This window comes from Oncorhynchus nerka, unplaced genomic scaffold (assembly GCF_034236695.1).
Source record: "Oncorhynchus nerka isolate Pitt River unplaced genomic scaffold, Oner_Uvic_2.0 unplaced_scaffold_871, whole genome shotgun sequence".
In the NCBI taxonomy this organism is placed as follows: Eukaryota; Metazoa; Chordata; class Actinopteri; order Salmoniformes; family Salmonidae; genus Oncorhynchus; species Oncorhynchus nerka.
Window position 1 is genome coordinate 61247 of NW_027040416.1, and position 26396 is coordinate 87642.

The following is a 26396-nucleotide window of genomic DNA, read 5'->3' on the forward strand; positions in this document are numbered from 1 at the left end:
TCTTAGGGAGACAGGACAGAGATCATGGTCTTTACTGGTCTGATCTTAGGGAGACAGGACAGAGATATCATGGTCTTTATTGGTCTGATCTTAGGGAGACAGGACAGAGATATCATGGTCTTTATTGGTCTGATCTTAGGGAGACAGGACAGAGATATCATGGTCTTTACTGGTCTGATCCTAAGGAGACAGGACAGATATATTATGGTCTTTATTGGTCTGATCTTAGGGAGACAGGACAGAGATATCATGGTCTTTATTGGTCTGATCTTAGGGAGACAGGACAGAGATATCATGGTCTTTATTGGTCTGATCTTAGGGAGACAGGACAGAGATATCATGGTCTTTATTGGTCTGATCTTAGGGAGACAGGACAGAGATATCATGGTCTTTACTGGTCTGATCCTAAGGAGACAGGACAGATATATTATGGTCTTTATTGGTCTGATCTTAGGGAGACAGGACAGAGATATCATGGTCTTTATTGGTCTGATCTTAGGGAGACAGGACACAGATATTATGGTCTTTACTGATCTGATCCTAGGGAGACAGGACAGAGATATCATGGTCTTTATTGGTCTGATCTTAGGGAGACAGGACAGAGATATCATGGTCTTTACTGGTCTGATCCTAAGGAGACAGGACAGATATATTATGGTCTTTATTGGTCTGATCTTAGGGAGACAGGACAGAGATATCATGGTCTTTACTGGTCTGATCCTAGGGAGACAGGACAGAGATATCATGGTCTTTATTGGTCTGATCTTAGGGAGACAGGACAGAGATATCATGGTCTTTACTGGTCTGATCCTAAGGAGACAGGACAGATATATTATGGTCTTTATTGGTCTGATCTTAGGGAGACATGACAGAGATATCATGGTCTTTACTGGTCTGATCCTAGGGAGACAGGACAGAGATATCATGGTCTTTATTGGTCTGATCTTAGGGAGACAGGACAGAGATATCATGGTCTTTACTGGTCTGATCCTAAGGACACAGGACAGATATATTATGGTCTTTATTGGTCTGATCTTAGAGAGACAGGACAGAGATATCATGGTCTTTACTGGTCTGATCCTAGGGAGACAGGACAGAGATATCATGGTCTTTATTGGTCTGATCTTAGGGAGACAGGACAGAGATATCATGGTCTTTACTGGTCTGATCCTAAGGAGACAGGACAGATATATTATGGTCTTTATTGGTCTGATCTTAGGGAGACAGGACAGAGATATCATGGTCTTTATTGGTCTGATCTTAGGGAGACAGGACAGAGATATCATGGTCTTTATTGGTCTGATCTTAGGGAGACAGGACAGAGATATCATGGTCTTTACTGGTCTGATCCTAAGGAGACAGGACAGATATATTATGGTCTTTATTGGTCTGATCTTAGGGAGACAGGACAGAGATATCATGGTCTTTATTGGTCTGATCTTAGGGAGACAGGACATCATGGTCTTTACTGGTCAGATATTATGGTCTTTACTGATCTGATCCTAGGGAGACAGGACAGAGATATCATGGTCTTTATTGGTCTGATCTTAGGGAGACAGGACAGAGATATCATGGTCTTTACTGGTCTGATCCTAAGGAGACAGGACAGATATATTATGGTCTTTATTGGTCTGATCTTAGGGAGACAGGACAGAGATATCATGGTCTTTACTGGTCTGATCCTAGGGAGACAGGACAGAGATATCATGGTCTTTATTGGTCTGATCTTAGGGAGACAGGACAGAGATATCATGGTCTTTACTGGTCTGATCCTAAGGAGACAGGACAGATATATTATGGTCTTTATTGGTCTGATCTTAGGGAGACATGACAGAGATATCATGGTCTTTACTGGTCTGATCCTAGGGAGACAGGACAGAGATATCATGGTCTTTATTGGTCTGATCTTAGGGAGACAGGACAGAGATATCATGGTCTTTACTGGTCTGATCCTAAGGAGACAGGACAGATATATTATGGTCTTTATTGGTCTGATCTTAGAGAGACAGGACAGAGATATCATGGTCTTTACTGGTCTCATCCTAGGGAGACAGGACAGAGATATCATGGTCTTTATTGGTCTGATCTTAGGGAGACAGGACAGAGATATCATGGTCTTTACTGGTCTGATCCTAAGGAGACAGGACAGATATATTATGGTCTTTATTGGTCTGATCTTAGGGAGACAGGACAGAGATATCATGGTCTTTACTGGTCTGATCCTAGGGAGACAGGACAGGGAAGGATAAAGGTCCAGCCTCCGCCTCTCTCTTCTCCGATCCCTCTCTGCATCTCTTTCTAACTGGGTTACTCTGAGGGAGACGGGACAGAGGAGGGGAGAGGAAATCAGAGGAAAATGAAGGGAGAGTAAAAGGGAGGAAAAGGTTCACTCTCTCCCTAAAGACATCATTATCTTCAGCAGACAGCAGAGAGGGAGAGAGGGGACCTTTCTCTAAAGATCAACAACATACATCATTTAGAAGTGGCCTCAGTATCAGCCCACTACCTTCTCTATTTTGTTCCTTCATACCACCACAGTGTTAAGCAGCAGACCTGGGTTCAAATACTATTTGAAATCTTTAAAACAATTTATAAGTTTGCTCTAGCCTGTCTGGAGTGCCAAAGGGCGGTGTTTGCAGTTTTGAGACTATCCTACTGGTCCAGTAAGACAGGCAAGCTCAATCAAGCCCAGATAAAGTATGATTCAAACAGTTTTTGAACCCAGGTCTTACAGGTGGTGAACTGTGCCAGGATGGATCTATACAGTAGGTTGAATACAGAGTGTTAAAACATGTAGGACGATATTTGGACAGTGGAATCAGAACAAATGTAAATACCTATTCAGAATGTTTTTTCTCATTCTGAACCCTTAACATTTGTGTAATAATTGAGTGAGTATTGTACTAGGTCCAGATGTCTGCATTTGCTGAAGAGGTACCATGACGACAGCTAGTCTTCCAGCGGTCCACTGGCTTTAGTGGGTGTATGAAACCTCTCCCTAGAAATAAACCATTTACATGACCAGGGCTATATCCCATCCAGTGGAAATGGGGCTTTTAAATCCAGGATGTATCACAAGCGGCCGTGATTGTGAGTCCCACAGGGCGGTGCACAACTGGCCCGGCGTCATCCGGGTTAGGCCGGTGTAGGCCGTGATTGTGAGTCGCACAGGGCGGTGCAAAACTGGCCCGGCGTCGTCCGGGTTAGGCCGGTGTAGGCCGTGATTGTGAGTCCCACAGGGCGGTGCACAACTGGCCCGGCGTCGTCCGGGTTAGGCCTGGTGTAGGCCGTGATTGTGAGTCCAACAGGGCGGTGCAAAACTGGCCCGGCGTCGTCCGGGTTAGGCCGGTGTAGGCCGTGATTGTGAGTCCCACAGGGCGGTGCACAACTGGCCTGGCGTCGTCCGGGTTAGGCCGGTGTAGGCCGTGATTGTGAGTCCAACAGGGCGGTGCACAAATGGCCCGGCGTCGTCCGGGTTAGGCCGGTGTAGGCCGTGATTGTAAATAAGGATTTGTTTTTAACTAACTTGCCTAGTTAAAAAAAATGTATATAAAAAAATATATATATATTTTTACATGTCCCTCCCAGTGCATGGTTCTAGTCTGTTACCGCACAGTTTAATCCACTACAAACTAAAGACATTCTGTTCAATCCATGGTCAGTTCAGGTACTGTGATGAGAAAAATCCCTTGACACACCGTATGGTGTTAATAACCTGGTTTATGGTCTGGATTATTTGAATGGCTTATGAGATCAGTACATGATCAAGTGTCAAAATATTTTCTACCTTAACTATTAACCTATAGAATACCGTAACTATAAACCTAATGTCACGATCGTTATAAGGAGTGGACCAAGATGTAGCGTGGTATGTTTCCATCCTTTTATTGGGAAGAGAAACTCAAAGAACAAAAACAATAAAGTTAAAAAAAAAAAAAAAGAAACGTGAAGCTCAAAGTGGTGCTCACAGGCAACTATACCTAGACAAGATCCCACAAAGCACAAAGGGGAAATGGCTGCCTAAATATGATCACCAAACAGAGACAACGATAAACAGCTGCCTCTGATTGGGAACCATACCAGGCCAACATAGAAATATAATCACCTAGATGCCCACCCTAGTCACACCCCGCCCTAACCAACATAGAGAATAAAAATCTATCTATGTTCAGGGCGTGACACCTACAGAATACCACTATAACTATAAACCTATAGAATACCACTATAACCCTATAGAATACCACTATAAACCTATAGAATACCACTATAAACCTATAGAATACCACTATAACCCTATAGAACACCACTATAACCCTATAGAATATCACTATAAACCTATAGAATATCACTATAACTATAAACCTATAGAATACCACTATAACCCTATAGAATACCACTATAACCCTATAGAACACCACTATAACCCTATAGAATATCACTATAAACCTATAGAATATCACTATAACTATAAACCTATAGAATACCACTATAACCCTGTAGAATATCACTATAACCCTATAGAACACCACTATAACCCTATAGAATATCACTATAAACCTATAGAATATCACTATAACTATAAACCTATAGAATACCACTATAACCCTATAGAATACCACTATAACCCTTTAGAACACCACTATAACCCTATAGAATACCACTATAAACCTATAGAATATCACTATAACTATAAACCTATAGAATACCACTATAAACCTATAGAATACCACTATAACTATAAACCTATAGAATACCACTATAAACCTATAGAATACCTATAACTATAAACCTATAGAATACCACTATAACCCTATAGAATACTATAACTATAAACCTATAGAATATCACTATAACTATAAACCTATAGAATACCACTATAACCCTATAGAATACCACTATAAACCTATAGAATACCACTATAAACCTATAGAATACCACTATAACCCTATAGAATACCACTATAAACCTATAGAATATCACTATAACTATATAAACCTATAGAATACCACTATAACCCTATAGAATACCACTATAACCCTTTAGAACACCACTATAACCCCTATAGAATACCACTATAAACTTATAGAATATCACTATAACTATAAACCTATAGAATACCACTATAACTATAAACCTATAGAATACCACTATAAACCTATAGAATACCTATAACTATAAACCTATAGAATACCACTATAACCCTATAGAATACCACTATAAACCTATAGAATATCACTATAACTATAAACCTATAGAATACCACTATAACCCTATAGAATACCACTATAACCCTATAGAATACCACTATAACCCTATAGAATACCACTATAAACCTATAGAATATCACTATAACTATAAACCTATAGAATATCACTATAAACCTATAGAATATCACTATAACTATAAACCTATAGAATACCACTATAACCCTATAGAATACCACTATAACCCTATAGAACACCACTATAACCCTATAGAATACCACTATAAACCTATAGAATACCACTATAAACCTATAGAATACCACTATAACTATAAACCTATAGAATACCACTATAACCCTATAGAATACCACTATAAACCTATAGAATACCACTATAAACCTATAGAATACCACTATAACTATAAACCTATAGAATACCACTATAACCCTATAGAATACCACTATAAACCTATAGAATACCACTATAACTATAAACCTATAGAATACCTATAAACTATAACCCTATAGAATACCACTATAAACCTATAGAATACCACTATAACTATAAACCTATAGAATACTATAAACCTAGAATAACCCTATAGAATACCACTATAGAAACCTATAGAATACCACTATAACCCTATAGAATACCACTATAACCCTATAGAATACCACTATAAACCTATAGAATATCACTATAACTATAAACCTATAGAATACCACTATAACCCTATAGAATACCACTATAAACCTATATAATATCACTATAACTATAAACCTATAGAATACCACTATAACCCTATAGAATACCACTATAAACCTATAGAATATCACTATAACTATAAACCTATACAATACCACTATAAACCTATAGAATACCACTATAACTATAAACCTATAAAATACCACTATAACCCTATAGAATACCACTATAAACCTATAGAATATAACTATAACTATAAACCTATAGAATACCACTATAACCCTATAGAATACCACTATAAACCTATAGAATATCACTATAACTATAAACCTATACAATACCACTATAAACCTATAGAATACCACTATAACTATAAACCTATAGAATACCACTATAACCCTATAGAATACCACTATGAACCTATAGAATACCACTACAAACCTATAGAATACCACTATAAACCTATAGAATATCACTAGAAACCTATAGAATACCACTAGAAACCTATAGAACACCACTATAAACCTACAGAATACCACTATAAACCTATAGAATACCACTAGAAACCTATAGAATACCACTATAACTATAAACCTATAGAATACCACTATAAACCTATAGAATACCACTATAACTATAAACCTATAGAATACCACTATAACCCTATAGAATACCACTATAAACCTATAGAATACCACTATAACTATAAACCTATAGAATACCACTATAACCCTATAGAATACCACTATAAACCTATAGAATACCACTATAACCCTATAGAATACCACTATAACCCTATAGAATACCACTATAAACCTATAGAATATCACTATAACTATAAACCTATAGAATACCACTATAACCCTATAGAATACCACTATAAACCTATAGAATATCACTATAACTATAAACCTATAGAATACCACTATAACCCTATAGAATACCACTATAAACCTATAGAATATCACTATAACTATAAACCTATACAATACCACTATAAACCTATAGAATACCACTATAACTATAAACCTATAAAATACCACTATAACCCTATAGAATACCACTATAAACCTATAGAATATAACTATAACTATAAACCTATAGAATACCACTATAACCCTATAGAATACCACTATAAACCTATAGAATATCACTATAACTATAAACCTATACAATACCACTATAAACCTATAGAATACCACTATAACTATAAACCTATAGAATACCACTATAACCCTATAGAATACCACTATGAACCTATAGAATACCACTACAAACCTATAGAATACCACTATAAACCTATAGAATATCACTAGAAACCTATAGAATACCACTAGAAACCTATAGAACACCACTATAAACCTATAGAATACCACTATAAACCTATAGAATACCACTTGAAACCTATAGAATACCACTATAACTATAAACCTATAGAATACCACTATAAACCTATAGAATACCACTATAAACCTATAGAATATCATATATCTAAGCGGATGTGCAGATCAGTTTATCATGAATATGTTCCTGCATCATAAATATCGATCCAGACCTGCAGATGAGAAACTGACACTCAGTGCTATACCAGTAGAGGATGTTGATCTCACATTAAAATGGCTCTGGGTGATTTATATTACTATTGGCAACGTCTTTGTTCTTTATTGACAACAGAAAGGTGTCTAATGTCTTTGTTCTTTATTGACAGCAGAAAGGTTTCTAATGTCTTTGTTCTTTATTGACAGCAGAAAGGTGTCTAATGTCTTTGTTCTTTATTGACAGCAGAAAGGTTTCTAATGTCTTTGTTCTTTATTGACAGCAGAATGGTGTCTAATGTCTTTGTTCTTTATTGACAACAGAAAGGTGTCTAATGACTTTGCCCTTTATTGACAACAGAAAGGTGTCTAATGTCTTTGTTCTTTATTGACAACAGAAAGGTGTCTAATGTCTTTGTTCTTTATTGACAACAGAAAAGTGTCTAATGTCTTTGTTCTTTATTGACAACAGAAAGGTGTCTAATGTCTTTGTTCTTTATTGACAACAGAAAGGTGTCTGTCTTTGATCTTTTTTGACAGCAGAAAGGTGTCTATTGTCTTTGATCTCTTTATTGACAACATAAAGGTGTCTGAAGTATTTGTTTGTTCCCAGGGTTTGAAAGGAGACTCAGGTCCTATTGGCCCCAAAGGTGATCAAGTAAGTCATAATCCTCATCTATGGTTTGGTTTTAAACATTAGTAAATAGCATGAGCTGATGCACACCCCAAACTGTTTTGTAGAGGGGCTGACTAACAAACAGTAAACTGTAGGCTAGGTGCTGACTAACAGAGAGTAAACTGTAGGCTAGGTGCTGACTAACAGACAGTAAACTGTAGGCTAGGTGCTGACTAACAGACAGTAAACTGTAGGCTAGGTTCTGACTAACAGACAGTAAACTGTAGGCTAGGTGCTGACTAACAGAGAGTCAACTGTAGGCTAGGTGCTGACTAACAGACAGTTAACTGTAGGCTAGGTGCTGACTAACGGAGAGTCAACTGTAGGCTAGGTTCTGACTAACGGAGAGTAAACTGTAGGCTAGGTTCTGACTAACGGTGAGTCAACTGTAGGCTAGGTTCTGACTAACAGACAGTAAACTGTAGGCTAGGTTCTGACTAACGGTGAGTCAACTGTAGAGAAAGATAGACAGTTGTGTACTCCATACATGTTCCCAACTATTTGATAGGAAAACTTAACCAACATTTCAACATGCATCGCCTTTTTCAGGGTGGCTTTGTATATTAACATTGTACAATCATGTACACTCATGGATAGATACCAACATTAGGAATAAACGGGTCATGTGACAAAGCACACCACCCAGGTAGCATTACTGATCCTCTGACCTCAGAATCCAATCTGTTTGACCACTGGTCATTTCACCAAACAGACTGAACATCATTGGAAAGGAACTACTATCATCATAGCACATTACAAACTTGATCTGCTGTCCAGCCCAGATTATAGCGTTGTACAGAGTCCAATATAGTATTTCTGATCAGTCAGACGTGCCAATTATTTATACCAGACACACCCTTCTATAAAACCTCATGCCTCACTGGTGGTCAGTGTAAACCCATTCTACTACCATATCATTAGACCTCTAAATGGGTACATGAGTTCAACCATTTCCATCATTGGAAAAGTCTAGACGGGTCCATCAAGCTGGGGATTTAAAGCATTCATAAAAACAGTGGAGACGTGATTATCAGCCGTCTTTATAGCCTGTTCATTGAAAGGGAATTTGATTTACAGTAGACAACTTCCTCTTATTGCAATTCAAAATACACATAGAAAAAAATCAATCTAATAGCACAGTGGGATTTCCTTGCTCTGTAAGAGATGGAATGTGTTCCGTTCTCTAATTAGTTACCGTATTGTTCATATTTACACGTACGGTACTCAGGCATGCACACATACACACATTAACTCACACTTTCATTATTGGTGAGGGAGCGGCTGTATGATTGTAGGGTTATGTGCACAGTCTTCCAGCCTTGAAGTTTTAATGAGCTATGCTATTTGTTTGGTTCTCTGAGGAGGGAGGGAGGGAGGGAGGGAGAGGAAGAGAGAGAGAGAGGGAGGGAGAGAGGGAGAGAGAGGGGGGGAGAGAGAGGGGGGAGAGGGGGAGAGAGAGAGGGAGGCGGGGGGAGAGAGAGAGAGAGAGAGAGAGAGAGAGAGAGAGAGGGGGAGAGAGGGGGAGAGAGGGGGGCAGGGGGGGAGGCAGGGAGAGGGGGGGGGAGGGAGGGAGAGAGAGAGAGAGGGAGGGAGGAGAGAGAGAGAGTGAGAGGGAGAGAGAACCAAATGAGTCTATTTTGTAGAGCTATCAGAGGAGGGGAAAATGTGATTATTTTGGGTGACAACTGTGAATACAACCAAAACGGTCATGAATAACTAATCAGTCATAAATAATCTTAACTTTCCAGATCATATAGACCTAATTGGTTAGTGAAATAAAGTTTGACAAATGTCTAAAAACTTTGTACCATGGTTGCAAGTCATTGTAAAGAAAATACTGTAGCTCAGTTGGTAGAGAATCGGTCTGGCGATGCCACGATAGTGGGGTCGACTCCTGGGACCGTAAGTAAAACATATATGCACGCCTGACTATAAGATTCTTTGGATAAAACGTCTGGTAAATGGCATGTAAGACAAGCAGTGAAGGAAGTCCTTTTTTAAAGCAGGACATAACACTTCTTCATTGACTTCAGTTATCCAGTACACTTATAGTCTCGCACTGATCTGACACACCATTAAGGAGGTTCTATTTAAAGGAAACTTGTTTTTTAAAAGAACACATGTATTCATTAAAAGAACACATGTATTCATTAAAAGAACACATGTATTCATTAAAAGAACACATGTATTCATTAAAAGGACACATGTATTCATTATAAAGGACACATGTATTCATTAAAAGGACACATATATTCATTAAAAGGACACATGTATTCATTAAAAGAACACATGTATTCATTAAAAGAACACATGTATTCATTATAAAGACACATGTATTCATTATAAAGGACACATGTATTCATTAAAAGGACACATGTATTCATTAAAAGAACACATGTATTCATTAAAAGAACACATGTATTCATTAAAAGAACACATGTATTCATTAAAAGAACACATGTATTCATTAAAAGGACACATGTATTCATTATAAAGGACACATGTATTCATTAAAAGGACACATATATTCATTAAAAGGACACATATATTCATTAAAAGGACACATGTATTCATTATAAAGGACATGTATTCATTAAAAGGACACATGTATTCATTAAAAGGACACATATATTCATTAAAAGGACACATGTATTCATTAAAAGGACACATGTATTCATTAAAAGGACACATGTATTCATTAAAAGGACACATGTATTCATTAAAAGGACACATGTGTTCATTAAAAGGACACATCCTTACAAAACGTAATTCAATGGATAGTGAACATATGTTATTTGAAAATCAGGCAGAGGGAAAGTTTTATATACTATAATGGAGAAATATCCATCTTGTGCATGTGAGAATAGATAGTAGAAGAAACAGATTAGAGTAGACCGGGGAGTTGAGAGGTACTGTTTACGTTGTGTCATGGGAAAATCGTCCATCAGATCTGATAATATCATGTTATCCACCTGCCTCTCTCTCTCTCTCTCTCTCTCACACACACACACATCGCCTGACAGAAAGGAGACACACACACACACCAACCACATCACCTGACAGAAAGGAGACACACACACACACTCACACATACACCACATCACCTGACAGAAAGAGCACACACACACTTACACACACACACCACATGCCCTGACAGAAAGTACACACACACACACACACACACACACACACACACACACACACACACACACACACACACACACACACACACACACACACACACACACACACACACACACACACACACACATTGCCTGACGTAAAGGACTGTCCCCAAACAGTCTTCATTTCCTGACACAAACATTGACCTTTAACCAGGACAGAGTCCCAAATGGCAACCTATTCCTTATATGGGATGGACAGCACACCAGACACAGGTTCCTAGGGAATAGGATGGACAGCACACCAGACATAGGTTCCTAGGGATTAGGATGGACAGCACACCAGACATAGGTTCCTAGGGAATAGGATGGACAGCACACCAGACATAGGTTCCTAGGGAATAGGATGGACAGCACACCAGACATAGGTTCCTAGGGAATAGGATGTCATGTGGTATGAAGACCAGACATAGGTTCCTAGGGAATAGGATGGACAGCACACCAGACATAGGTTCCTATATAATAGGATGGACAGCACACCAGACATAGGTTCCTAGGGAATAGGATGGACAGCACACCAGACATAGGTTCCTAGGGAATAGGGTGGACAGCACACCAGACATAGGTTCCTAGGGAATAGGATGGACAGCACACCAGACATAGGTTCCTAGAGAATAGGATGGACAGCACACCAGACATAGGTTCCTAGGGAATAGGATGGACAGCACACCAGACATAGGTTCCTAGAGAATAGGATGGACAGCACACCAGACATAGGTTCCTAGGGAATAGGATGGACAGCACACCAGACATAGGTTCCTAGGGAATAGGATGGACAGCACACCAGACATAGGTTCCTAGGGAATAGGATGGACAGCACACCAGACATAGGTTCCTAGGGAATAGGATGGACAGCACACCAGACATAGGTTCCTAGGGAATAGGATGGACAGCACACCAGACATAAGTTCCTAGGGAATAGGATGGACAGCACACCAGACACAGGTTCCTAGGGAATAGGATGGACAGCACACCAGACATAGGTTCCTAGGGAATAGGATGGACAGCACACCAGACATAGGTTCCTAGGGAATAGGATGGACAGCACACCAGACATAGGTTCCTAGGGAATAGGATGGACAGCACACCAGACATAGGTTCCTAGGGAATAGGATGGACAGCACACCAGACACAGGTTCCTAGGGAATAGGATGGACAGCACACCAGACATAGGTTCCTAGGGAATAGGATGGACAGCACACCAGACATAGGTTCCTAGGGAATAGGATGGGCAGCACACCAGACATAGGTTCCTAGGGAATAGGATGGACAGCACACCAGACATAAGTTCCTAGGGAATAGGATGGACAGCACACCAGACACAGGTTCCTAGGGAATAGGATGGACAGCACACCAGACATAGGTTCCTAGGGATTAGGATGGACAGCACACCAGACATAGGTTCCTAGGGAATAGGATGGACAGCACACCAGACATAGGTTCCTAGGGAATAGGATGGACAGCACACCAGACATAGGTTCCTAGGGAATAGGATGGACAGCACACCAGACACAGGTTCCTAGGGAATAGGATGGACAGCACACCAGACATAGGTTCCTAGGGAATAGGATGGACAGCACACCAGAAATAGGTTCCTAGGGAATAGGATGGACAGCACACCAGACACAGGTTCCTAGGGAATAGGATGGAAGCACAAGACATAGGTGCTAGGGAATAGGATGGGCAGCACACCAGACATAGGTTCCTAGGGACCGCTTGACATTTATTTAGATAGGATGGACAGCACACCAGACATAGGATCCTAGGGAATAGGATGGACAGCACACCAGACATAGGTTCCTAGGGAATAGGATGGACAGCACACCAGACACAGGTTCCTAGGGAATAGGATGGACAGCACACCAGACATAGGATCCTAGGGAATAGGATGGACAGCACACCAGACATAGGTTCCTAGGGAATAGGATGGACAGCACACCAGACATAGGTTCCTAGGGAATAGGATGTCATGTGGTATGAAGACCAGACATAGGTTCCTGATACTATTTGGAACTATTCCTTTAGTTATGCTATGCCAGGCAAGCTCAATCAAGCCCAGATAATGTTTTTGAAATGATGTGAAACAGTATTTGAACCCAGCTGTGGTGGACAACACACACACACACACAGCTAAATGAAGCAGTAACACAAGGTGCTGTTTATTTTGACTGACCTTTAAAGCTCTGCATGCACAAGCCCTCCCGCAAGCACCGCCGCTTGGCTCGACGTGGAGGTAACTTCTTCAGACATTTATTTAGAGTAGTAATAATCTCTGCCAGTATTTACGGTCTAAGAGAATGATTGAATATCAGCAATTCCTTTCCTTTCAAAATGAATCGTCTGAATGTGTATCACTTGACGTTCCGTGTTATACTCTACGTTGTGTATGATAGGTGCTGAGGAAAGATCCATATAAGAGTCACTCTTGACGTTCCGTGTTGTACTATACGTTGTGGATGATAGGTGCTGAGGAAAGATCCATATAAGAGTCACTCTTGACGTTCCGTGTTGTAAGGACGTTGTGTATGATAGGTGCTGAGGAAAGATCCATATAAGAGTCAGGGGCGTTCCGTGTTGTACTATACGTTGTGTATGATAGGTGCTGAGGAAAGATCCATATAAGAGTCACTCTTGACGTTCCGTGTTGTACTATACGTTGTGTATGATAGGTGCTGAGGAAAGATCCATATAAGAGTCACTCTTGACGTTCCGTGTTGTACTATACGTTGTGTATGATAGGTGCTGAGGAAAGATCCATATAAGAGTCACTCTTGACGTTCCGTGTTGTACTATACGCTGTGTATGATAGGTGCTGAGGAAAGATCCATATAAGAGTCAATAAATTGATGAATAACTAATGAGTTCAACCATAAAAAAACAACAGTTTCTCTCTCCCACAGGGCGATATGGGTCTTCAAGGTCTGCCTGGTCTAAGTGTAAGTATGCAGTCTTTTATGCAGCTGTCTTCATATGAATCTATACACACACACACACACACACACACACACACACACACACACACACACACACACACACACACACACACACACACACACACACACACAGACAGGGGGGATGAGGAGGGGGGATGAGGAAAGTGGAAGGAGGAGGAATGAGGGGGGATGAGGAGAGGGGAAGGAGGGGCATGAGGGGGGATGAGGAGAGGGGAAGGAGGAGGGAAGGAGGAGAGGGGAAGGAGGGGGAAGGAGGGGGATGAGGAGAGGAGGAGGGGGTGAGGGGGTGAGGAGAGGGTAAGGAGGGGGATGAGGACTGGGGAAGGAGGGGGATGAGGGGAAGGAGGAGGGGAGAGAGGGATGAGGGGGATGAGGATAGGGTAAGGAGGGGGGATGAGGACTGGGGAAGGAGGGGGGATGAGGGGAGAGAGGGATTTGGAACTGCTCAGGTGAACAGTCTCAGTGTCACATTACCATCCACCTCTGTGCTGTCTGGGAGGTCAGGCAAGGAGAGGCTAGACAGGTGTAGATGAGGATGGTTAACCCCCTCTCTCCACACCTCTCCTGGGGCTTGGAGCATGGTGGAGAGCAGGCAGGTAGACCACTGGTCTGGAGCTCTGGGGGGAACGATGGGAAGGGCAGGAAGAGATGAGAAGGGGGTGACAGGTAGCATCCATGGTGGACCTACATGTGTGAGAGAAGTTGAAGACATGGTTTCCTTCACTCTGTCTCAACTTTGAAGTTTTATTAGTCAAATTTAATCACGTATGCCGAATGCAACAGGTGAAATTCTTACTTTACAAGCCCTTAACCAACAATGCAGTTTTAAGAAACTGAAAATATTTACAAAGGAAAAAAAGTAACACAATAAAATAACAATAATGAGGCTATATACAGGGGGTACCGGGTCAATGTGCGGGGGTACAGGTTAGTCAAGCTCATATGTACATGTAGGTAGGGGTAAAGTGACTATGCATACATAATAAACAGTGAGTAGCAGCAGTGTAAAAACAAATGGAGGGGGGGGGGGGTTGTCAATGTAAATAGTCCTGGCGGCCATTTGATTAATTGTTCAGCAGTCTTATGGCTTGGTGGTAGAAGCTGTTAAAGAGCCTCTTGGACCTAGACTTGGTGCTCCGGTACCGCTTGCCGTGTGGTAGCAGAGAGAACAGTCTATGACTTGGGTGACTGGAGTCTTTTTTGGGCCTTCCTCTGACACCGCCTAGTATATAGGTGCTGGATGGCAGGAAGCTTGGCCCCGGTGATGTACTGGGCCGTACACACTACCCTCTGTAGCGCCTAATGGTTGGATGCTGAGCAGTTACCACACCAGACGGTGATGCAACCGGTCAGGATGCTCTCGATGGTGCAGCTGCAGAACTTTTTAGGGATCTGGGGACCCATGCCAAATCTTTTCAGTCTCCTAAGGGGGAATAGGTTTTGTCGTGCCCTCTTCACAACTGTCTTGGTGTGTTTGGACCATGATAGTTTGTTGGTGATGTGGACACAAAGGTAACTCTCGACCCGCTCCACTACAACCCCTTTGATGTTAATGGGGGCCTGTTTGGCCCTCCTTTTCTTGTAGTCCACAATCATCTCCTTTGTCTTGCCTTTGAGGGAGAGTTTGTTGTCCTGGCACCACACTGCCAGGTCTCTGGCCTCCTGCCTATAGGCTGTCTCATCGTTGTCGGTGAAACAGCCTATAGGCAGGAGGCCTTACCACCACTGTGTCGTTAATGATGGTGTTGGAGTCCGCGTGGCCAAGCTAGACTTGGGTGAACAGGGAGTACAGGAGGGGGCTAAGCACGCACCCAGCTCTCCTCTCTTCTCCTCAGCTCTCCTCTCCTCAGCTCTCCTCTCCTCAGCTCTCCTCTCCTCAGCTCTCCTCTCCTCAACTCTCCTCTCCTCAACTCTCCTCTCCTCAGCTCTCCTCTCTTCTCCTCAGCTCTCCTCTCTTCTCCTCAGCTCTCTTCTCCTCAGCTCTCCTCTCTTCTCCTCAACTCTCCTCTCCTATCTTCTTCTCTCTTCTCCTCAGCTCTCCTCTCCTCAACTCTCCTCTGCTCTCCTCTCTTCTCCTCAGCTCTCCTCTCCTCAACTCTCCTCTGCTCTCCTCTCTTCTCCTCCCCACTGACTCAGTCTAGGAGTTCCAGACGCCAGTCTCTCCCAATAGACCCTCAGCGTTTAGTGAATCCCAGTAGAAGCCTCAGCATGCTTCATGCATAGTGCTCCTATAATTGGGCTGGCTGCACTGTCTGCTTGTCCTCTCTAGTTCTGTTAACATGAGCCCAGGGGAGAGGGAGCTTAGTGGGAGCATAGCCTAGAAACTCCTAGAGAGACTGGTAGATTAATATACACACACATGCATGGGTGCACACACACTCACAGAGACGCACAATGCTCACACGCGCACACACAAACAATGCATGAACCCACGCACGTCCACACACACACTAATACACACAGGGCCTGGCTGGTGGTAATAGGGGAGGTGATGGGTGAAGATTAAGAGTATACTGTGAGTGGTTAGCTAATTATCTGCCCTGCCACGTCTCATTAGCACTGGAGCGAGGCAGAGTGTGTGTGACACCGTCCCTTTCATGTCACCCAAATACTTACCAAACCCCAACCGAAAACTGTCACCGTTGACGAGCTATTTACACTAGCTAATTATACATTAATAAGAGAGGAATCAGGATAACAGAAATTCTATCCTGGCTATCGAGAACACCATGGTTGGCGTTACCAGGTCTTCTCACAACAGACTTGTAAACAACATTGTGGTGATAGTGGACGTACTATCACTGAACACTTACCGAACGCTACCAAATGGTAGTATAGATGAACTAGCCGATATACCCCATTCAGTTTCCCTTTTACAAGTACTGTGTACATATGCTATACATTGAGAATGAATTGAGTTAGTAAAGCAGTGCTTTGTGAGATAGAACATTGTGTTTTATAGAGGGGCATCACGGTTCCTAGCTGTCATTCATGTTTACAGCCGCTGTCACAGATACCAAAGGCTTGTCAGCCGTCTTGTTAAACGATAGATTTCTGTCCACCGTTTTAAAGAGGCAATCTGTGATTTTAAAAAAACATTGAAGCTGCCACCCTGCCACAGTTTTGGTAAACGGCTAAGGACTGCCCATCCATGAGATCAAAATGATAGTTTTAACCATATTCTGAAGCTCAGCAGGGCGAGGCAACCCTGTTCCTGGAGTACACAGGTACTGCAGGGTTTTGTTCTAACTAGGCACCACACCTGACCAACTGAGCTAATTGATCAGTTCAGTGATTGTCTAAATTCAACACACCTGGTCTTCCAGGTCGATTAAATCAAAAACAGGAACTGCCTACCCCTGATGTGCAGTGTTTGTTTACAATTATATAGAAGCTTATATTTGGGGTTTTGATGGGGAACGACTGTTGAACTAAGCTCATGAAGCATTTGAAGTTATCATGGGTATATATCACCCCCCCCCAAAAAAAGTACAAAACTGGATGTACCAACTACAGATTGCACCTTTAAGCACAGAGACAGGGGCCTGTGAGTGACACATTCTGTACACGTGTCATGTTATGAATGGCTATTTTCTGCAGCTGCTGCTTCTAAGAAAAAGGCCTCAGTGTTTTTGCGAGGATGCCAATTGAAAGGGGACACCACTTATTTGGGATGGATGTGTAAGCTGATAGGTTGGTCTGTGGCCCTGAATGTGGACAGTAGTTTGTGAGGACAGACAACTCTGTCCGTCCGTCTGTCTGTCTGCCTGTCTGTCTGTCTGTCCGTCTGTCTGACTGTCTCCTGTCTGACTGTCTGTCCATCTGTCCATATGTCTGTCTGTCCTTTTGATTGTATGTCTGTCTACATACCTGTCTGACTGTCTGACTGTCTCCTGTCCGTCTGTCTGTCCGTCTGTCTGTCCATATGTCAGTCTGTCCTTTTGATTGTATGTCTGTCTGCTTCCCTCCCTTCCACCCACATCACCAGTAGGAGTCTGTCTGCTTCCCTCCCTTCCACCCACATCACCAGTAGGAGTGTGTCTGCTCCCCTCCCTTCCACCCACATCACCAGTAGGAGTCTGTCTGCTTCCCTCCCTTCCACCCACATCACCAGTAGGAGTGTGTCTGCTCCCCTCCCTTCCACCCACATCACCAGTAGGAGTCTGTCTGCTCCCCTCCCTTCCACCCACATCACCAGTAGGAGTGTGTGTGCTCCCCTCCCTTCCACCCACATCACCAGTAGGAGTCTGTCTGCTCCCCTTCCACCCACATCACCAGTAGGAGTCTGTCTGCTTCCCTCCCTTCCACCCACATCACCAGTAGGAGTCTGTCTGCTTCCCTCCCTTCCACCCACATCACCAGTAGGAGTGTGTGTGCTCCCCTCCCTTCCACCCACATCACCAGTAGGAGTGTGTCTGCTTCCCTCCCTTCCACCCACATCACCAGTAGGAGTCTGTCTGCTCCCCTCCCTTCCACCCACATCACCAGTAGGAGTGTGTGTGCTCCCCTCCCTTCCACCCACATCACCAGTAGGAGTGTGTGTGCTCCCCTCCCTTCCACCCACATCCCCAGTAGGAGTGTGACTGTGAAAGGCTCTAACCTGGGTTCAAATAGCACTGCTTGGACTCAGTCCCTTCTGACCCAAATTCACAGCAGCAGTTTTCAAAGAATTGTTACGAGATTACAAAAACCATAACCTGCCACATTCTGATCAATCTACAAATGTTGTTTTGTTCTTCTGATTGAACTATTTTGTATGGTGTATAATGTGTCTTCAATTAGACTGATATTGTAACTGTCATATTGTAGTTGTCATTGTTTTCTCTTGTTTGTTTCAGGTGGAGAAAGAGGGACTCAAGGGAGATCAGGTATATTCATATTTTCCTTGACATTTCATTGTTTTTATGTGGTACACTGAGTCTGAAGCTCATATCCTTATGTGCCCACCAACACATACCTCTCTATGCTGTTTTGACAGGCTGTTAAATAAACCAGACATGAAACCAAACAGCCCTCTCCTCCTGATCCAAATCAATTTGATGAAGTGCACTTTTTATTATGTAATTCGTCACGGAACAATGGCCCTGCCTAGGTCAGATTTACAATAGACCCAGGCCTACAGCAGTTTATATGAGGCCTTGTCAGAGGAGGAATGACAACTGCAGGAGTTATGTTGGAGAACTATGGGAGTTCCTAATATTGATGGTGTACGGACATGTGTTATCATTGTGAATGACAACTCTACAGTGTTCTTTGTCATTTGAAATGTTCAAAACATTGTTTGTTTGATTTAAAAAATATATGTTTTGGTAAAACTTTACTTAAAGCCTGCCGATATAATGCTTCATAACTTGTTATAAGCATATATGAGTCTTTATATTGTGGCATAATCAAATCAAATCAAATTATATTGGTCACATACACATATTTAGCAGATGTTATTGTGGGTGTAGCGAAATGCTTGTATTCCTAGCTTCAACATTGCAGTAGTGTCTAACAGTACAGTAGTATCTAACAGTGCAGTAGTATCTAACAGTGCAGTAGTATCTAACAGTAGTATCTAACAGTGCAGTAGTGTCTAACAGTGCAGTAATATATAACAGTGCAGTAGTATCTAACAGTGCAGTAGTATCTAACAGTGCAGTAGTATCTAACAGTGCAGTAGTATCTAACAGTGCAGTAGTATCTAACAGTGCAGTAGTATCTAACAGTACAGTAGTGTCTAACAGTACAGTAGTATCTAACAGTGCAGTAGTATCTAACAGTGCAGTAGTATCTAACAGTACAGTAGTATCTAACAGTGCAGTAGTATCTAACAGTGCAGTAGTGTCTAACAGTACAGTAGTATCTAACAGTGCAGTAGTATCTAACAGTACAGTAGTATCTAACAGTGCAGTAGTATCTAACAGTGCAGTAGTATCTAACAGTGCAGTAGTATCTAACAGTACAGTAGTATCTAACAGTGCATCTAACAGTGCAGTAGTATCTAACAGTGCAGTAGTATCTAACAGTGCAGTAGTATCTAACAGTGCAGTAGTGTCTAACAGTGCAGTAGTATCTAACAGTAGAATCTAACAGTGCAGTAGAATCTAACAGTGCAGTAGTATCTAACAGTGCAGTAGTATCTAACAGTACAGTAGTATCTAACAGTGCAGTAGTATCTAACAGTGCAGTAGTGTCTAACAGTGCAGTAGTATCTAACAGTGCAGTAGTATCTAACAGTGCAGTAGTATCTAACAGTGCATAGTATCTAACAGTGCAGTAGTGTCTAACAGTGCAGTAGTGTCTAACAGTGCAGTAGTATCTAACAGTGCAGTAGTATCTAACAGTACAGTAGTATCTAACAGTGCAGTAGTATCTAACAGTGCAGTAGTGTCTAACAGTGCAGTAGTGTCTAACAGTGCAGTAGTATCTAACAGTGCAGTAGAATCTAACAGTGCAGTAGTATCTAACAGTGCAGTAGTATCTAACATTTCACAACAATACACAGAAATCTAAAAGTAAAAGAATGGAATTAAGAAATATATAAATCTTAGGACAAGCAATGTTGGAGTGGCATTGACTAAAATACAGTAGAATAGAATACAGTATATAGATATGACTAGTGTTCCATTATTAAAGTGACTAGTGTTCCATTATTAAAGTGGCCAGTGATTCCATGTCTATGTATATATGTCAGCAGCCTCTGCAGGGTTGAGTAACCGAGTGGTAGCCGGCTAGTGATGGCTGTTTAACAGTCTGATGGCCTTGGGATAGAAGCTGTTATTCAGTCTCTCGGTCCCAGCTTCTATGCACCTGTACTGACCTCTACTTCTCGATGATAGCGGGGTCAACAGGCCGTTACTCGGGTGGTTGATGTCCTTGATTATCTTTTTGGCCTTCCTGTGACATCGGGTGCTGTAGGTGTCCTGGAGGGCAGGCAGTATGATCTCAGTGATGCGTTGGGCAGACCGCACCACCCTCTGGAGAGCGCTGCGGTTGCGGGCGGTGCAGTTGCCGTACCAGGCGGTGATACAGCCTGACAGGATGCTCTCAATTGTGCATCTGTAAAAGTTTGTGAGGGTTTTAGGGGCCAAGACAAGGTTGAAGAGACACTGTTGCACCTTCTTCACCACGCTGTCTGAGTGGGTAGACCATTTCAGTGTCTGTGATGTGTACGCCGAGGAACTTGACGCTTTCCACCTTCTCCACTGCGGTCACATCAATGTGGATAGAGGCTTGTTCCCTTTGCTGTTTCCTGAAGTCCACCATCAGCTCCTTTGTTTTGTTGACGTTGAGGGAGAGGTTATTTTCCTGACACCACACTCCGAGGGCCCTCACCTCCTCCCTGTAGGCTGTCTTGTTATTGTTGGTAATCAGGCCTACTACTGTTGTGTCATCTGCAAACTTGATGATTGAGTTGGAGGTGTCTTACACCTATGTACCAGTCTTACACCTATATAACCAGTCTTACACCTATATAACCAGTCTTACACCTATGTACCTGTCTTACACCTGTCTTACACCTATACAACCAGTCTTACACCTGTCTTACACCTATGTTACCAGTCTTACACCTGTCTTACACCTGTCTTACACCTATGTTACCAGTCTTACACCTGTCTTACACCTGTCTTACACCTGTCTTACACCTGTCTTACACCTATGTTACCAGTCTTACACCTGTCTTACACCTGTCTTACACCTGTCTTACACCTATGTTACCAGTCGTACACCTGTCTTACACCTGTCTTACACCTATGTTACCAGTCTTACACCTGTCTTACACCTGTCTTACACCTGTCTTACACCTATGTTACCAGTCTTACACCTGTCTTACACCTATGTTACCAGTCTTACACCTATATAACCAGTCTTACACCTATGTTACCAGTCGTACACCTATATAACCAGTCTTACACCTATGTTACCAGTCGTACACCTATATAACCAGTCTTACACCTATGTTACCAGTCTTACACCTATATAACCAGTCTTACACCTATGTTTTGCATCTGACAGTGTCCACCAGGCCTAACTGGAGATATGGTACGCCCAGCGCCAGCAATTAAACTTGAATGAAATCAAATCTAGGTATTTTCATACAGCAATTAAGCCAACTAGGCAGCCAGTGGTCTTTGTGCTGCACAGGAGGTTGGTGGCATCTTAGTTGGGGAGAACAGGCTAGTGGTAATGACTGGAGCGGAATCAGTGGAATGGTATCAAATACATCAAACACATGGTTTCCAGGTGGTTGATGCCATTCCATTTGCTCTGTTCCAGCCATTATTATGAACCGTCCTCCTGTCAGCAGCCTCCCCTGGTGTGCTGAGAACATGTGGATCTAACATCTGTCTCCATAGCGGCTTTATAAGCAACAAGCTGTTAACCCATAGCCTGATCCAGGATCTGTTTGTGCTGCCTTTCTAACTCATATTGTCATTTGCAACAGGTCTGGGATGAGGCCATGAGTTTACATCTGTCTCCACAGAAACAAGCTGGACACACACTCATTCCAAAACTGAATGCCATCCAACCGGCCTATCTAGGAATCCATCCAGTATCCAGCTAGCCTGGTCCATTGCTGTCCTTGTCGAGCCAATCTTCCTTTGGCATGGCAATGAGTAGGAAGGCATTGGCATGATAGCACAAACAGATCTGGCACCAGGCTAGCATCCAGCCCCTCTCTCTCTCTCTTATACAGAAGCAACATTTCAACAAATAGCAGAATATCAAAGGCGTATCAAACAGAGGAATGCTAGGCTATGTGTCCAGTTTACTGGTGCTATGAGAGGCCTAGACCGTGAAGCTTGGGTAACGCAACACCCATAGCCTGGCCATACACAAATGACAGCCCTGCTCTGATACCCTTCTGTCTTCTGTCCCTAGGGATCCCCTGGGTTGCCAGGTCAGACGGGGGCTCTAGGCAAAGAGGGAAAAAGGGTGAGTAAACGCCACACACACAATCACACACGGGCACTGCTACTCTTTGTGTGGCCTGGGCTGGGCCTTTCTCCTGCTTCTGGACCCCTTCCCCTGGGGACTGCCTGACAACAGCTGAGGACAGCGTGTGGAGTGGATGTAGGGTCCGGAGTTGGCCTGGGTGGGCCTGGTAGGGTCGAGCCCTGGGGGAATGCTAATAGTTGGACTAGGTTTAATAAATGTCTCTGAGAGGTCAACATGACTGGCAGCACACGTGGCCAGTCCCAGCAGGCAGCTGTCCTAAGCAGTGTTATGTTTTCTATAAAGGGCCATACAGGGTTAAAAGAACAATGGCTGTGACTGTACAAACAAGAACATTCCAGTTCTACCCGGTTGGCCCACTTGGATTTCACCTCTTGCTACAGTCGAGCAGTCTTAGAGCTCTCACCAATTCCTAGAGGTACTGCAGTGGTCAATGTAATTTTTACATTGTAGTCATTTAGCAGACGCTCTTATCCAGAGCGACTTACAGTAGTGATTGTATACATCTTTTAACATTGTAGTCATTTAGCAGACGCTCTTATCCAGAGCGACTTACAGTAGTGATTGTATACATCTTTTTACATTGTAGTCATTTAGCAGACGCTCTTATCCAGAGCGACTTACAGTAGTGATTGTATACATCTTTTTACATTGTAGTCATTTAGCAGACGCTCTTATCCAGAGCGACTTACAGTAGTGATTGTATACATCTTTTTACATTCAACTTAGCCTTGATTAAACTACAGCATGCATGTTATGTTGCAGTGATCCTGTGATGCTTCAGATGCAGGATCTTCATTTGATTGTTGAGAGTTGAGATTGTCCCGTTATGTTGGTTTTCAAACGTAAGTAGTGTAAGTATAGTCTATTCACTTTAGAAGCCAATCCAAAAGGTGACTTGTTAGAGGCCTGATTGGTCTCACACTTTTTCTCCATCCCTAGCAAACACAGCTGGTTAATCAACTTGCATTCTAAACTGAAGATCATGATTAGGTGATTTAATTATTTATTTTATTTCACCTTTATTTAACCAGGTAGGCTAGTTGAGAACAAGTTCTCATTTACAACTGCGACCCGCCCAAGATAAAGCAAAGCAGTTCGACAGATACGACAACACAGTTACACATGGAATAAACAAACATACAGCCAATGATACAGTAGAAAAAAGTCTATATACAGTGTGTGCAAATGTGGTAAGATAAGGGAGGTAAGGCAATAAATATGCCATGGTGGCGGTGTAATTACAATATACCAATAAACACTGGACTGATTGATGTGCAGAAGATGAATGTGCAAGTAGAGATACTGAGATACTGGGGTGCAAAGGAGCAAGATAAATAAATAAATACAGTATGGGGATGAGGGAGTTGGATGGGCTATTTACAGATATGTACAGCTATGTACAGGTGCAGTGATCTGTAAGCTGCTCTGACAGCTGGTGCTTAAAGCTAGTGAGGGAGATAGAAGCCTCCAGTTTCAGTGATTTTTGCAGTTCGTTCCAGTCATTGGCAGCAGACAACTGGAAGGAAAGGCGGCCAAATGAGGAATTGGCTTTGGGGGTGACCAGTGAGATATACCTGGTGGGTGCTGCTATGGTGACCAGTGAGCTGAGATAAGGCGGGGCTTTACCTAGCAGAGACTTGTAAATGACCTGAAGCCAGTGTGTCCGGTGACGAGTATGAAGCGAGGGCCAGCCAATGAGAGCGTACAGGTCGCAATGGTGGGTAGGATATAGAGCTTTGGTGACAAAACGGATGGCACTGTGATAGACTGCATCCAATTTGTTGAGTAGAGTGTTGGAGGCTATTTTATAAATGACATTGCCGAAGTCGAGGATCAGGAAGGCTGGTCAGTTTTACGAGGGTATGTTTGGCAGCATGATTGAAGGATGCTTTGTTGCGACATAGGAAGCCGATTCTAGATTTCATTTTGGATTGGAGATGCTTAATTAATGTGAGTCTGGAAGGAGAGTTTACAGTCTAACCAGACACCCAGGTATTTGTAGTTGTCCACATATTCTAAGTCAGAGCCGTCCAGAGTAGTGATGCTGGACGGGCGAGCAGGTGCGGGCAGCGATCGATTGAAAAGCATGCATTTAGTTTTACTTGCATTTAAGAGCAGTTGGAGGCAACGGAAGGAGAGTTGTATGGCATTGAAGCTCGTCTGGAGGTTAGTTAACACAGTGTCCAAAGAAGGGCCAGAAGTATACAGAATGGTGTCGTCTGCGTAGAGGTGGATGAGAGAATCACCAGCAGCAAGAGCGACATCATTGATGTATACAGAGAAGAGAGTCTGCCTGAGAATTGAACCCTGTGGCACCCCCATAGAGACTGCCAGAGGTCCAGACATCAGGCTCTCCGATTTGACACTGAACTCTGTCTGAGAAGTAGCTAGTGAACCTGGCAAGGCAGTCTGCCGATAAGAATGTGGTGATTGACAGAGTCGAAAGCCTTGGCCAGGTCGATGAAGATGGCTGCATAGTAATGTCTCTTATCGATGGTGGTTATGATATCATTTAGGACCTTGAGGGTGGCTGAGGTGCACCCATAACCGGCTCTGAAACCAGATTGCATAGCGGAGAAGTTACGGTGGGATTCGAAATGGTTGGTAATCTGTTTGTTAACTTGGCTTTCGAAGACCTTAGAAAGGCAGGGTAGGATAGATATACTGTAGGTCTGTAGCAGTTTGGGTCTAGAGTGTCTCCCCTTTGAAGAGGGGGATGATCGCGGCAGCTGTCCAATCTTTGGGAATGTCAGACGATACGAAAGAGAGGTTGAACAGGCTAGTAATAAGGGTTGCATCAATTTTGACAGATAATTTTAGAAAGAGAGGGTCCAGATTGTCTAGCCCCGCTGATTACTGGAGTCAGGTGTGTTTGCTGGGGCTGGGGCAAAACTGTGACACCAATCAGGCCATCGAGGACTGGAATTGGCCACCTTGTGTTAGAGGAATGTGATTGTTGTTCCCAACCCCTGTTACTAGCCTGTTGAACCTCTCTTTCGTGTAGAAGATAAACGTCATAACATAAACCACCACTCAGCCCTCAATAAATCTTCTGTAACAGCCCAATGTCCATAACTGAGCCAGTATCGTCATCTGTGAAGAAATAATAATTGACTGCCGTAATCGGTGTCCTTGTTTGTAATAGTTTGTTATGACGTCAGAGCCAAACTCTCAGAGGGCAGGGGGAGCCTCGT

The 26396-nt window shown here is 42.7% G+C and overlaps 1 protein-coding gene across 1 annotated transcript in view; it reads left to right on the forward strand.

Annotated features, from left to right (window-relative positions):
- Positions 1-26396, forward strand: part of LOC135570966 (collagen alpha-3(IV) chain-like) — a 73352-nt gene that overhangs the window by 36381 nt on the left and 10575 nt on the right. The window contains exons 5-8 of the mRNA XM_065016787.1: positions 8058-8102; positions 14203-14238; positions 19095-19124; positions 23125-23178. Coding sequence (XP_064872859.1) covers positions 8058-8102; positions 14203-14238; positions 19095-19124; positions 23125-23178 — 165 coding nt within the window. The remainder of the gene's footprint in view (positions 1-8057; positions 8103-14202; positions 14239-19094; positions 19125-23124; positions 23179-26396) is intronic.